This window comes from Charadrius vociferus, unplaced genomic scaffold (genome assembly GCF_000708025.1).
Source record: "Charadrius vociferus isolate BGI_N301 unplaced genomic scaffold, ASM70802v2 scaffold494, whole genome shotgun sequence".
Classification (NCBI taxonomy): domain Eukaryota; kingdom Metazoa; phylum Chordata; class Aves; order Charadriiformes; family Charadriidae; genus Charadrius; species Charadrius vociferus.
Genome location: NW_009648157.1, coordinates 609,841 through 621,802, shown reverse-complemented (window position 1 = coordinate 621,802; position 11,962 = coordinate 609,841). Strand labels below are relative to the sequence as shown.

General features: G+C 41.4%; 1 protein-coding gene across 1 annotated transcript; it reads left to right on the top strand.

Moving 5' to 3' along the window:
* Positions 1-2,531: 2,531 nt before the first annotated feature.
* On the top strand, positions 2,532-6,989 carry ZBTB2 (zinc finger and BTB domain containing 2). The gene is made up of 2 exons (XM_009884046.1): positions 2,532-2,796; positions 4,774-6,989. Exons 1-2 carry the CDS (start codon positions 2,624-2,626, stop codon positions 6,134-6,136), a joined length of 1,536 nt encoding a protein of 511 aa, XP_009882348.1. The 5' UTR covers positions 2,532-2,623; the 3' UTR covers positions 6,137-6,989.
* Positions 6,990-11,962: the final 4,973 nt, after the last annotated feature.

The following is an 11,962-nucleotide window of genomic DNA, read 5'->3' as shown; positions in this document are numbered from 1 at the left end:
GTGCCCGCCGCGTTTGCCGCCGCGGTCTCCGAAGTAACCGCGGGCTTTCCGAAAGGGCTCGGCCTCGCCTGGTTTTTCACCCACCGTGGAGCAAACTAGGTAATTTGGAAAGTTGTGGTAAGGCTGAGCCGGGGCAGCCTGTCAGCCGTGCCATGGAGGGGCTGTCCCCACAGTGTTTTGGGGCACAAGAGGTATTTTACACAGCCGTTGAATCGGTCACCTCTAAAATACGGCCTGGCTGGTGTTGGTCATCATTTTGTTTAGCTGAGGGTAAAACTCCTGAACGTATGCATGCCTGTAACGTACCATTCTGTATGTAAAAGAGAGACAAAGTGCTTTCCTTACTCTTTGCCACGTAATTTCCTTTGAGTGTTTCATGCCTTCTAGTGCTTTCAGTTCAAAGCGTTTAAGTATCTTTCCAATACACACAAAAACTTCAGTGTTGCGCACGTGTACAAGCACCGTATCATTTTGTGAAAAGATTACTTCAGGCCTGTGACGCAGGGTAACAGCTTCAACTGCCGCAGCCACTGCTGTTTGGATAAGGGTGAAACTATAAGCTAAACAAACTTCGGATGATAATAACTAGAAAGAATGCTTTGCTGGCTTGGAGTTCCCTCACATCGATGGTTTGCTCTGCCTGCCAGGCTTCACTGTCCAAGTACAAACCAGACTCTGCACTGATGGGTTAATAAATTCAGCACACAGAATCATCTAAAATTAAGCTACCATTTAAGCTACAGTTTTCTGTACCATCACAAAGTCTACCTGCAGGGAGCATCTTGCAGGATTAAATAATAATAATGAAAGTGGGTTTTGTTACTGCTGACAGTGAGTATTCCCTCTTTTGGAGAGAGGGAGAGGATTTTAGCATATTGTTTGTACAAACAATTATCCAAACAGTAATTTAGGGAGGAGAGGATGGACCTGAAGAGGTTGGAACCTGTCTTTTTTTCTCTTAATAACTGTAAGAAAATAATCAACTGTATCTTAAATTATATTTCTTTCTTTGCTCTTATATCTCTGACTCAAATGAGTTCTGATCTTATGTGAATGCAAAGGAATGGAACGCATTTGATCAGCCTCGTTCTTGGTTTAAATTCGAGGGCATTCTTCACTCTCCAGCATGTAGAAACGCTTGTTTCTCCAATGACTAGACATAGCGACATATGTGGAGTACTCTTTTATTCTCTTTCCCGAAAAGCTACACTCTTACTGTGTAGAAGAAACAACCTGTTTGTACCTTACCTAAAATTTTGATAACTTCCTGTTAAATTTGGAGGGGAAAAAAACCCAAGACTCCTTATAAATGTGCCACTTTGGATCCACTTCTGGTTTCACTTTCTCTTTCTTTTCTGTTCATAGAGCATCTGCGCTGTTCCGGGCACAATGTGCTCAGGTATCTTGTTGACTTCTGCTGTTTTACATGGCTACTTCATACTTTCACTTTTTCTGCCCAAAGCTCTTAAGTTTATATCCACTTGTTGATTTTAATAGTCATATATTCATCCATCCAACCGTATGCAACTGCCCTAATGTGTTTCCCTGGCTACTTTTTTTTTCCCCGAGTTATCAATTCTTGCTTCCAAGGCTGCCCACGAATCCTTGAGAAAAAGTTTGTAGCTCTTAGGGAGTTCTTTGAGGGCAGCCTCCAGCAGCAGGCACAAGGAAGCGCAGGGAGGGCCGGGGGCTGCGGAAGCACTGGCTTAGTGGGGCTCGGCTTGCTGCACGTTTCACCATTAGTTATGCTGCCTTGCGCCGACGGCCAGCTATGGATGGAACTGCACCTCTTGTCCCTCAGGTTTCTTGGTTTGCTAGGCGGGTGTGAGGCCCTCCGGCATGCTGGCTCCTTACAAAATGCTGCTGTAGCTGATCTCAATAAATAAGCAAATAGTTGTTGGGTGAAAAGATTGGCCCATCCTGTTCTGAGAGTCCAGAGGGCTTGCCGATACCTAGAATGAATTCATTGTTTCAGCCTGGGAAGACTCAGGTGTGTATCTGTTATTTCCCAGGAGAGGGCATAACCATCAGAAATGCTTTATTTAATGTTGGGTTTGGATTCAGCTGGATGGACACATACTTCTAACTTGAATTCTTAGTACCTCTGTATATCTTTTCCATAAAAGTTACCTAACTTGTCTTTTATTGGGTTCTGCTCTTGTCTCTCCCACCCACTTAGGTAAGGGTGACCGATACCAGAAGGGAGATTTGGTTTTCCCCTTTGAATAGACAGGTGGTAGCCAAAATACATCATTCTTCACATTACAAGTAAATGTTTTTGCTACTTATTAATATTTCTTCCTCTCCTTTAGCTATTTATGCTTCTGTGCCCAAGTTCCCGCCCCACCATGCCTTTTCAGAACTCTGTAGCCCTGGCTCTGCTTTGCTCTTTAAGCCTCAGCAAATCACTTGCACCTTTGTGAATTGCATTGTCCATCATGAGAGAGAGATCCTTGCCTGTGTGTAAGATATCATTTATACAGTAGCTTGGGATTAAGAGGTGTTACTAAAGCATGACATGGATATTAGAGGAAAATATCTGTTAAGTAACAGCTACCGTTGCATCTGTGTATGTACTGTGAAGTTTTACATGGAAGTCATTTGCTTTTCAGAGCGTTAAAAAATGGATTTGGCCAACCATGGACTTATTCTGCTGCAGCAACTAAATGCTCAGAGAGAGTTCGGTTTCCTCTGTGACTGCACAGTTGCCATTGGTGATGTCTACTTCAAGGCACACAAGTCAGTCCTCGCTTCTTTCTCCAACTACTTCAAGATGTTATTTGTTCATCAAACCAGGTAACTATAAAAAGGTTCACTGTTTAAATGTTGTTCAGTTAGCTAAGGTAAGGAGGTCTTAGCAACACTTTGCAACCTGAAAACATTCTGTTTGCTTCTTGCTATGACATATGGAACACGGAATCCTTTACTATCTGCAAACTAGAATCTCAGTTTAAAATGTGTTCAAGTTGAACTGTGATTCATTAACACTAATGTTATAATTTAGCACAAGTTCTTTATCCTTCAAAAAGCACAGACTTTCTAGAATTGAATATTTAAGGGATCCTGTCTTCACTCTTGCACTTTTCTTCCCCGACTCACTATCCTCTACTCTGTCTTGGCGTTATTCTCGACATTTCCATAATATTATATACAACCCAATAAGTATTTGCAAGGAGATTTTTGAGAAACAGACTTATGAAAGAGGTTAATATGATTAATTTTTTTTTTTTTTACAGTTTACCGAAGTCAGTTGAGTAATAAAATACTACATAGTGATGGAAAATAAGGGAGTTTGTGTGTGGTGGTTTTGTTTTGGGGGTTTTTTTTGTGGGCAACCTTACATGGAGCACATCGAAAAGATAAACAAAAGTGTAAGACTTTTTTAAAGATACTTTTTTTTCTTGTCTTTTCTTTTTCCTAATTATTTGAACTATCAAAACGTTTATGTTAAGTGAGTGAAACTCTTAGCCAAAAGTAAACATCAAGGACAGAAGTGCATTTGCACTTCTGAGAAGGGACTGCAGGCAGATGTATCGGCCTTGATGCTCCATCAAGAGCACACAGTCATCTCTGGAAGCCAGCATGGCAAATTTTACTTTTGAGTAATATATCTAAATTCAAAAGCAGTCAGAGAGAAAGCTCAAGAAGGGTGCACCTCAAGAAGAATTGGCTATAATTTCCTCCACGGCTTGGTAGCCTACTATGGTTAGAGCATTCAGACAGCAGTGCGCAGTCATGTCTGTTTCTGGATTTCTGTCTTTTATTTGTTTGTTTAATGTGAGAGCCACAAATAACTCTGAAAAACCTTACAATCCCAGATCCTCTCCTGTTAGCTAACTGACCTAACCAAGATGTTCGTGATTTTCTTTCTTCTTCTGTGAACCTTGCCTCTCTTTCTGCACAGAGATCCATCTTCAACCAGAGGAGTGGTGGGTGTTTCAGTCCAGAGTATCCTAAAGTTGATGCGTAGGGCATGCTCTCAGCTGGAGGATGGTGTTGGTTTCAGTCCTGTTAGGCTGAAGGGGGCATCACAGCCAAAGAGTCTCCCTTTGCTGAGCGCTGTAACTGAGGGACTGTTGGGCTGACTAGGTGTACCACTGGTGCTACCGTTTCTTCCTCCCTATTCAAGGAAAGAAGCTAGCGTTCTGCTGTGTAAGCAGCTTGGCCTCCACGGCTTAGATGTGCCCAGGCTGCATTTGTTGCATCAGGTCCTCGGGGGATTCACACCCTGTCCTGCATGGTCGTAATGCAGTTGAGACAACGTGATACCACACATTTGCAGAATTGTAGCTGTAAACAGTAGTAAGCCATAGAAGCCAAACAAGCAAGTGCCAGGTAAATTTCAGGTGTTTTCAGGGCTGAGTACCAAGTAAAAGTTTAATGGACTGTGAATTTAGAGTCCAGTGCTAGCATGTTTTAATTTAGCTACAGACAGGTTTGAATCCAACCCCAAAAGGGGAAAAACTATCTTTGCAATTTACAAAATACATTATTATGTGACAACAAATTTATAACAGCAGTTTAGAAAGCTGTAGATTGCAATGGGACGGCTTTGTCTTTCAAGCCAGTTACTTCCCTGAGGAAAAAAAAGTCATCTTCCAAGTGGCCAATAAGATTAGCTCTCTTACGTTAAAGTGTTTCACTATATTTATCGCAGATTCTGACTTTTGAATTTAAGTAGATGCCTCTGATTTTTATCAGTGCTTGAATAAGCTAGATCTGGTAAAAAAGATTTTCCTTATCTCTTACTGATCATTTTGTTTCACCTTTCAGTGAATGTGTCCGTTTGAAAGCGACTGACATACAACCAGATATCTTCAGTTATCTCTTGCATTTGATGTACACTGGGAAGATGGCACCGCAACTCATTGACCCAGTTCGACTAGAACAGGGAATAAAGTTTCTGCATGCATATCCACTAATTCAAGAGGCCAGCCTTGCAAGTCAGGGAACTTTTTCTCACCCGGATCAAGTTTTTCCATTAGCATCTTCATTATATGGCATTCAGATTGCAGATCACCAGATAAGACATCCCACTAAGGTTACATCAGCGACTGACAAACTCGGGCGAGAACCAAGGCCACAGACATCACGGATGAACCAAGAGCAGGTTTCTGAAGGTTCACAGCTCTCGCAGTTAGCTACGACACTGCCACAAGTGACCCGGACAAATATGTCCACTTCTGACCCATTGCCATCTTCTTTGTCTCCAGAATTGGTATCTGCTGCTGGTAATAATTCACCTGCAGGAGAAGAGGCCAACATGGAAGCATCTTCTTCAGATGAACAGCCTGCCTCACTCACAATAGCACATGTCAAGCCAAGCATTATGAAAAGGAACGGAAGCTTCCCAAAGTACTATGCCTGCCACCTCTGCGGTCGCCGGTTCAATTTGCGAAGTAGTTTGCGGGAGCACCTGCAGATCCACACGGGAGTTCCCTTCACGTCTAGCCAGCAGGGAGAAAGTAATATTTCTTTGTCTCTCTGTAACAACACAGCTGACAAAGATGCTGTGGAAGTGCCTGAAACAGGGATGATTAGTGACAGCGAGCTGCAGCAGATCTCAGACTCCCCAATAATTGATGGGCAGCAGCAGTCAGAGACACCGCCCCCCTCCGATATTGCAGACATAGACAACTTGGAGCAGGCGGATCAAGAGAGGGAAGTAAAAAGACGGAAATATGAATGTTCCATCTGTGGTCGCAAATTTATTCAGAAAAGCCACTGGAGGGAGCACATGTACATACACACTGGCAAGCCCTTCAAGTGCAGCACTTGTGACAAAAGCTTTTGTAGGGCTAACCAGGCTGCCAGACACGTGTGCCTAAACCAGAGCATGGACACGTACACGATGGTGGACAAACAGACTCTGGAACTCTGTACTTTTGAGGAAGGCAGTCAAATGGACAACATGCTAGTACAGACCAACAAGCCCTACAAATGTAACTTGTGTGACAAAACATTTTCAACTCCCAATGAAGTAGTCAAACATTCGTGCCAAAATCAAAACTCTGTCTTTACACTAGAAGAAGATCGCTCCATTCTGCTGGGCGGTGGGGACACAGAAGCCACAGAGACTGATAATGCAGTGTTAGCCTCCATCAAAAAGGAGCAGGAAGCAGTGTTGTTAGACTGAATGTGAAACCTATATCAATTTTTTAAAGTTTCTTTACTCATTTTTTATTAAATCAATTTTTTCCTCCCCCCACCTCTTACCTCACTTACCCCTGCCATCTTTTCCACCAGCCTCCTTCCCACCCTTTGTCTTCAGCAACCAGAACTGTACTGGCACGTTAGGAAATGGGACTTTGCCTCTCCCACCAAAACAAACAAAAAGCTCTTGCATCAAACCACAACATAATTGATTTTAATACAAAGGAACGTGTGAAAAAATAATCCAGCTAACTATGTTGATAGTATTAGTTAATCCAAATTTAATAGATTTTAAACAAAATTTAGATTGCTTAAAAGTGTATTTAGATACAATGATGAGTGTAATGAGAAACAGAGTATCAGTTTGGTAAGCAAAGAATATATATATACATATATATTAGTTTCCCTGGTAAAAGGCATTTTGAGAAGATCTGGCAAGTTAAACACCATGCTTTTTAGAAGTCCACATGCAAGTTGATTAAGGTTATAGCTTCAAACCCTCAGAACTTTTCTCAATGAATGCAAAAATCTCTGCTAACTCTGTTGAAAAGAGCTGAGGGTGTTGGGTTTCTTTTAGCCTTACATTTTCCTTCACGTATGCCTTTGGGTATCTGTTTCAGATAGCATCGAGCCAAGCAAAGTAGTTACTTAGTCAAATTTTGACTCAAGTAGCTGTAATAATAATGTGATGGCAATCTTTTTATATATATATATAAAATACTGTAAATGTATAAAGATTTTATATATATATATAAATAAAGTATTTGTGTGTATATTTGGTACAGGTAAATAAATGCACACATCCTTTTTAAGTAACTGGCCGTCTACTCTTGGATTCAGCCCAGAAAGTCTTTTAGTTGCTTGACAAAACTAGTCATCGCACAGGTTATTTTTAATCAAATTTAAAACATCCTGAGCTGTGTGCATTTTTATTGGCCTGTTGAAGAGAAGCTAATAGGTAAGTGTTGTCACCCAAGCTACAAAGGAAACTAGAGAAGTGACATACTGGTGAGCACTGTACCATCGTTAGTGCAGCACATGCATGTGTTGTTAGCTATAAGTTTGAGTCATTCTGGATGAAAGGAGAGACAAAAGCTTTATTGCCTTACTCAGGCAAGGAATGCCCATGATTTCACTTGGTCTAATGGCATGAAAAAAAGTGGTGCAGAAACGTTCTAGCAACAGGGGATCATGGTTGGTTTAAAGTGAATCTGTAGTGCTGGCTGGCAAATTCTGCTCTGTGAGAGTCCCGTTATTTTCAAAGCCAAGACAAAGTCTGCAAAAATGGAAAGGGTGAATTCTGTAGTTTTAGTTACTGCTGATGGTAGCACTGCATCTTTGTGTTAAAAATCAAGTTGCTGATTCTTATTATTTTATATAGATGCCCAGATTTTTTGCTGGTAGCCTAAAAACCTAAACTGACAGCAGCAATGAAGCCCACCGAGCAATTACTGGGCCAACAGAAGGTGTAAGCGGACAGAACAAGTGCCCCATCGTAAAAGGAGACAGTGTGTGTTTTGGGGGGAGGGGCGGGAGAGGGCAAGTCACAAACCACAGCTCTTCTCTGTGTATACATTTAAACTGAATATCATCTTTTTGTGTATAGTTAAGTTCTCAGATTTGTAAGTTTTTATACATCATTTCATTGAATAAAAACTGAATTAAATGGGATATGATTTATTGAGTTGAAGGTGAAAGGGTGTTGGCTTTCGATCTTCCTGAAAGAGCTCTTACTGAATTGATTTAAAAGCCAAGTGAAGTATTTTGTGTATCAGACTAAAACCTCTGTCATACAGATGAAAAAATAGCTTACTAAAGCTTAAAACAGTGAATTTAGCACAAGAAGTCACTACATATTCGTTTTTTCCCATTTATTATATCGTGACAATTACTGTAAAGTTTATTGTAAGTGGTGTTGAGTTTATTCTCTCTCTTGTATTAGAGTAATAGATTTAAAATCAATTGATTTTACTTCAAAGTATAGAAGTGTTTTGAGGTAAAAGAAAATAACAACTTACAGAATTATTTTAGTGTTGCCCATTTAAAAACTTTTTTAGGATCTTCATCTACCAATATAATATGTGGTTTTTATTTCATCTTGCTTAGTCTGAAGTGCCCTCAGAGTAGGAAAACAAAAGAATAAATCTTTCCTAATTCAGGGTAAGGTTGGCTTTTGAGGTAGCTGTGGTTTAGGGGATAGTCACAAGTTCATTTCAAAAATGACTACAGCTGCTAAAGGTGCTGCCGCCTCAGCTATTAGTTACTGCTTAGTCAGATGCTCCATTTTTTCAGAGCTCCCGCTCTGCTCCAGTGTACAGTACAACAGTTCAGCTCAACTCCCCAGGTGGCTGGTTGTATCAGAAGGGCATACATGGCCACATCATTTTTTGTCAGATCCTTACCTTATTCCTGCTCTCAACTCTCCTTCTCCACTGTTTGGAGAATGTGATGTTTGCTCAGTTATGTGTTGAATCGGCTTAAGTGAACTGATTCCACTGAAAAACAACCAGTCTTAAAAACGCTATTTTTCTGTCAAATGCGTTCCCTATTTTAGCTCTGCCGAGGGCTTCAGACAACTCACAGGATTGTGCAAGGTCAGAAATGAGGAGAGAGGAGGCTTACTGAAGCCCGTGTCACTACTGGCAACATCCAGGGTGAAGAGGGTGGGAAGCGGTGACTCCCCCTGGGGCAGGTCCCTCCTCTGGTGGGTAGTGTGGCCTCACAAACTGGTGTACTGCCCAGAAAGAGGGGCATCGTAGGGAAGGGAAGAAGTTGGTTATGACAGCACTGCTGCTGCAAGAAACGTGAAATTGCAGGCTCATCAGAGATACTTTCACCTGATAATATTTATTCTTAAGAAATAACACTGTCAGGTATAGCAAAAAAAAAAAAAAACAATAAAGAGTTTATTTTTATATGTGTTCAGCTATCATAATGGTTTATTTTAAATACCCTTTATTGTCTGATGCTTCATAGTGATGTTTAAGTCCTTGCCTCTCACTGCTTGAGCAGTTTTGTTCCTCTACAATGAATTAGAAACCATATATTCTGGTTATTAACAGCTCCATCAAGAATTTTGGGTAATTACAGCACAACTACAGTTTTGTTCAAGCTTCTTTGTTAAATCCCATCTGAATTATTTCTACAGTTAGAGATAACTTCAGGCTTTATCTTGAAACTTTTGACTCAAATTTGTGACTGAGTTGCTCATTACTCATTGAGTCTGCTCACCTGCTGAAGTTGTGAATTTTCCACCAAATGAAAGAGGACAGCTTTGCAGGAACTACTTAATAATCAGTGAAAACCTGCCATCGTTCAAGGCTGTGGGCTGGATCCTCAGCCCCATTATATTTCCGAAGGAGTAGCTTCAAAGTTAATTTCCCAGGCACGTCACTTGACAGAACACCTTTGCCTTGACTTCAGAACTACCAAGTGCCTACAAATCTATCTGCTCAATAGAAGTAACAGATTATTATCACTTCTGAAAGCAAAGTTTGCAATCCTCTGCAGTCAGTATTTTTTGTCAACTTTGTATCAAGTATCTCCTTGGTCACTGGTCTTTCTGCTGGGGCAGAATTTATTAGAAGTACTAGTGTTACAAACATTGAATAGTTTAAACTGTGCTCCTGTTTACGCTGCAGGGCCTTAAGCTGCTTTCTTGATGTTTAGAAAATCTGCTTTCTGACTCTTCAGCTCTAGATCCCATAAAATAATAGCTTCAGTCACAAAAGGTGGCCAGTACCAAGAAAAAAAACCAAAAATCTTTCTATTTGCTTTAAATAACTTCTTTGATATTACAAAAACTTTTTACATTAACGGGAACCAGGTTCTGTGGTGCCCGGTGGCATCACAATCCCTTGCAATGCTTTTTCCCCAATCTGCTTAACAGCAGGATTGCATTTTTTAAGTACTTTGCCTTTTTGGAGAGTAATATAATTCTTTAGTTATCTTCAGCCCAAGCAATTCAAGACCAAACTGATTAATTCCTAACCAAGTTAAAGTATTTTTCCTTGATTCCTTTTAATCTTAAAAAGTAAACATAACTAAGGGAGAGTTCATTTTGGAGGTCTGCCGTGGACTTATTTATTCCTTCCTAAAAGTCAAGAAATGCTTCCATGTGGTAAGATACTTCATAGCTATGAATGATTAGGAATATTTAGGCTACTTAAAGAAAACAAATTCCATCCCACTGTAAATATTACACTGTTAGTTACAGCGGCATACCTTCATAATGAAATCTAGGTGATACACTACCAGTGGTGATGACAGCTGTCTGTTTAAAAAGCCCAGCTGTTGTTGTCCTACCTGTGGCAGTATGTTTCCATTTCTACAGCTCTTGTTTTCTTTATTTGTTTTTGCTTCTAAAAATGTCTGTTGTTGTCACTGGATAATGAAATCCCACTCATACCAAAACCAGAACAAAACACAGAAAGGAGCAGTAAGTCTTTTGCAGCAAGCCTTGTTAATATATATCTCCCAGATGATCCACTATGATCTCCAGAAGTAAGAGAAACTGACGTTCCTTAAATATGGGCTTCTATCAAGCCTGCCATTAAAAAGGACATATTTTAATGACATCTAGCCAAACCCATGAAACACACTTCCTCCACAGTACAGCCTTGCTGCCATGCTGTCTATGCATCCATGCTTTTGAACAGATCACGTGTATCAAGACGCAAAGCTCAGGATGGTCTTTGAGCAGCTGTCAGTAACTGTTGCCAGTCCTTCCAGTGCCACTGTTTTAGCCCTTGTGCTAAAGGAGCTGTCCTCAGGACTTCCTGTTATTCAGCCCATGTCTGTTGCCTTGGCCAAAACCGAAGCTGTCCTGGAACCTTAGGAAATCTACCCAGAGAAGAGAAGCAGAGCCTCATAATGCAAGCTAACAGACATGTACACTTTCTGTACTGCTCTGTAGAGTGTGGAGGAGGTAACCCCACCACTCCAGCATGCCTCAGCCAGCACAGATCCATAGCCTGTCTTCAGGCTGCTGACGGCGTTGGGCCTGGTTTCCCTTTCTAAGGGAGCTTCCTAATAAGTCCATGTTTCCTTCAGTCCTGTTCCTTAATCTCTCAACCACGTGGTTAAAGCATTTCCCATTTTGTTACTACTGTATTGTATAATTCCAGTTTCAGCAGTGATTTTTTGTGGATTGTCACAGTTCATTTGGATTTTTCAAATTCACAGAGCAAGCTACGCTGTAGATCAAGCTTTATTTCATGAGCTCATTAGGTAAAAATCAAACAAGGCCTTGATCCCCTTCTGACAAACTAGTCTAAATTCTCAGTTCTTTATTGCTTCAACAATTCACACGCTTATTAACTCAAGGTCACTAACCTACACACTTATGAGCAAAAGAGTTACCTGGCTGATGGTGGGGGTGCTCATCCTTCTTCCTCCATCACGCTGCAGGTATCCCCTCTATCACCCAAGGACGCAGGAGAGCCTCAGCAGCCCAGCTGCTGGTGGATCCGCTTCCAAAAGCTTTTTGGGATAAGCTGGCATATTCCTGCCTTCCAGCTTGGAAGTTTGGTCTACATCTTTCCCGTGGCTTGTTGCAGTTAGTTCTGAAGACTTCCAGGCTTATCAGAAACTACCAAACAGTTCCTTTTGCAAGGCTGCAGAGGCAGCAGACCTTATCTCCGGTCTCGGTATCCAGCGTCCATGCCGCTCACTCTGCAGCCAAAAGGCGCTGCGCCGCGCACACATCACTTTGCAGGAGCTGTGCCTTAGGGCAGCACCTGAGCAGGAGCCCAGTGAGCCGCCGCTGTGGGTCTGGGCCCGATTTCTGCTGTTGCCTTTCCTGACTTGG

Coding starts and splice junctions, on each gene's coding strand:
- ZBTB2 (XM_009884046.1), top strand. CDS start 2,624: ATGGATTTGGCCAACCATGGACTTATTCTGCTGCAGCAACTAAATGCT. Junction 2,797..4,773: donor TTATTTGTTCATCAAACCAG/GTAACTATAAAA, acceptor TTCACCTTTCAG/TGAATGTGTCCGTTTGAAAG.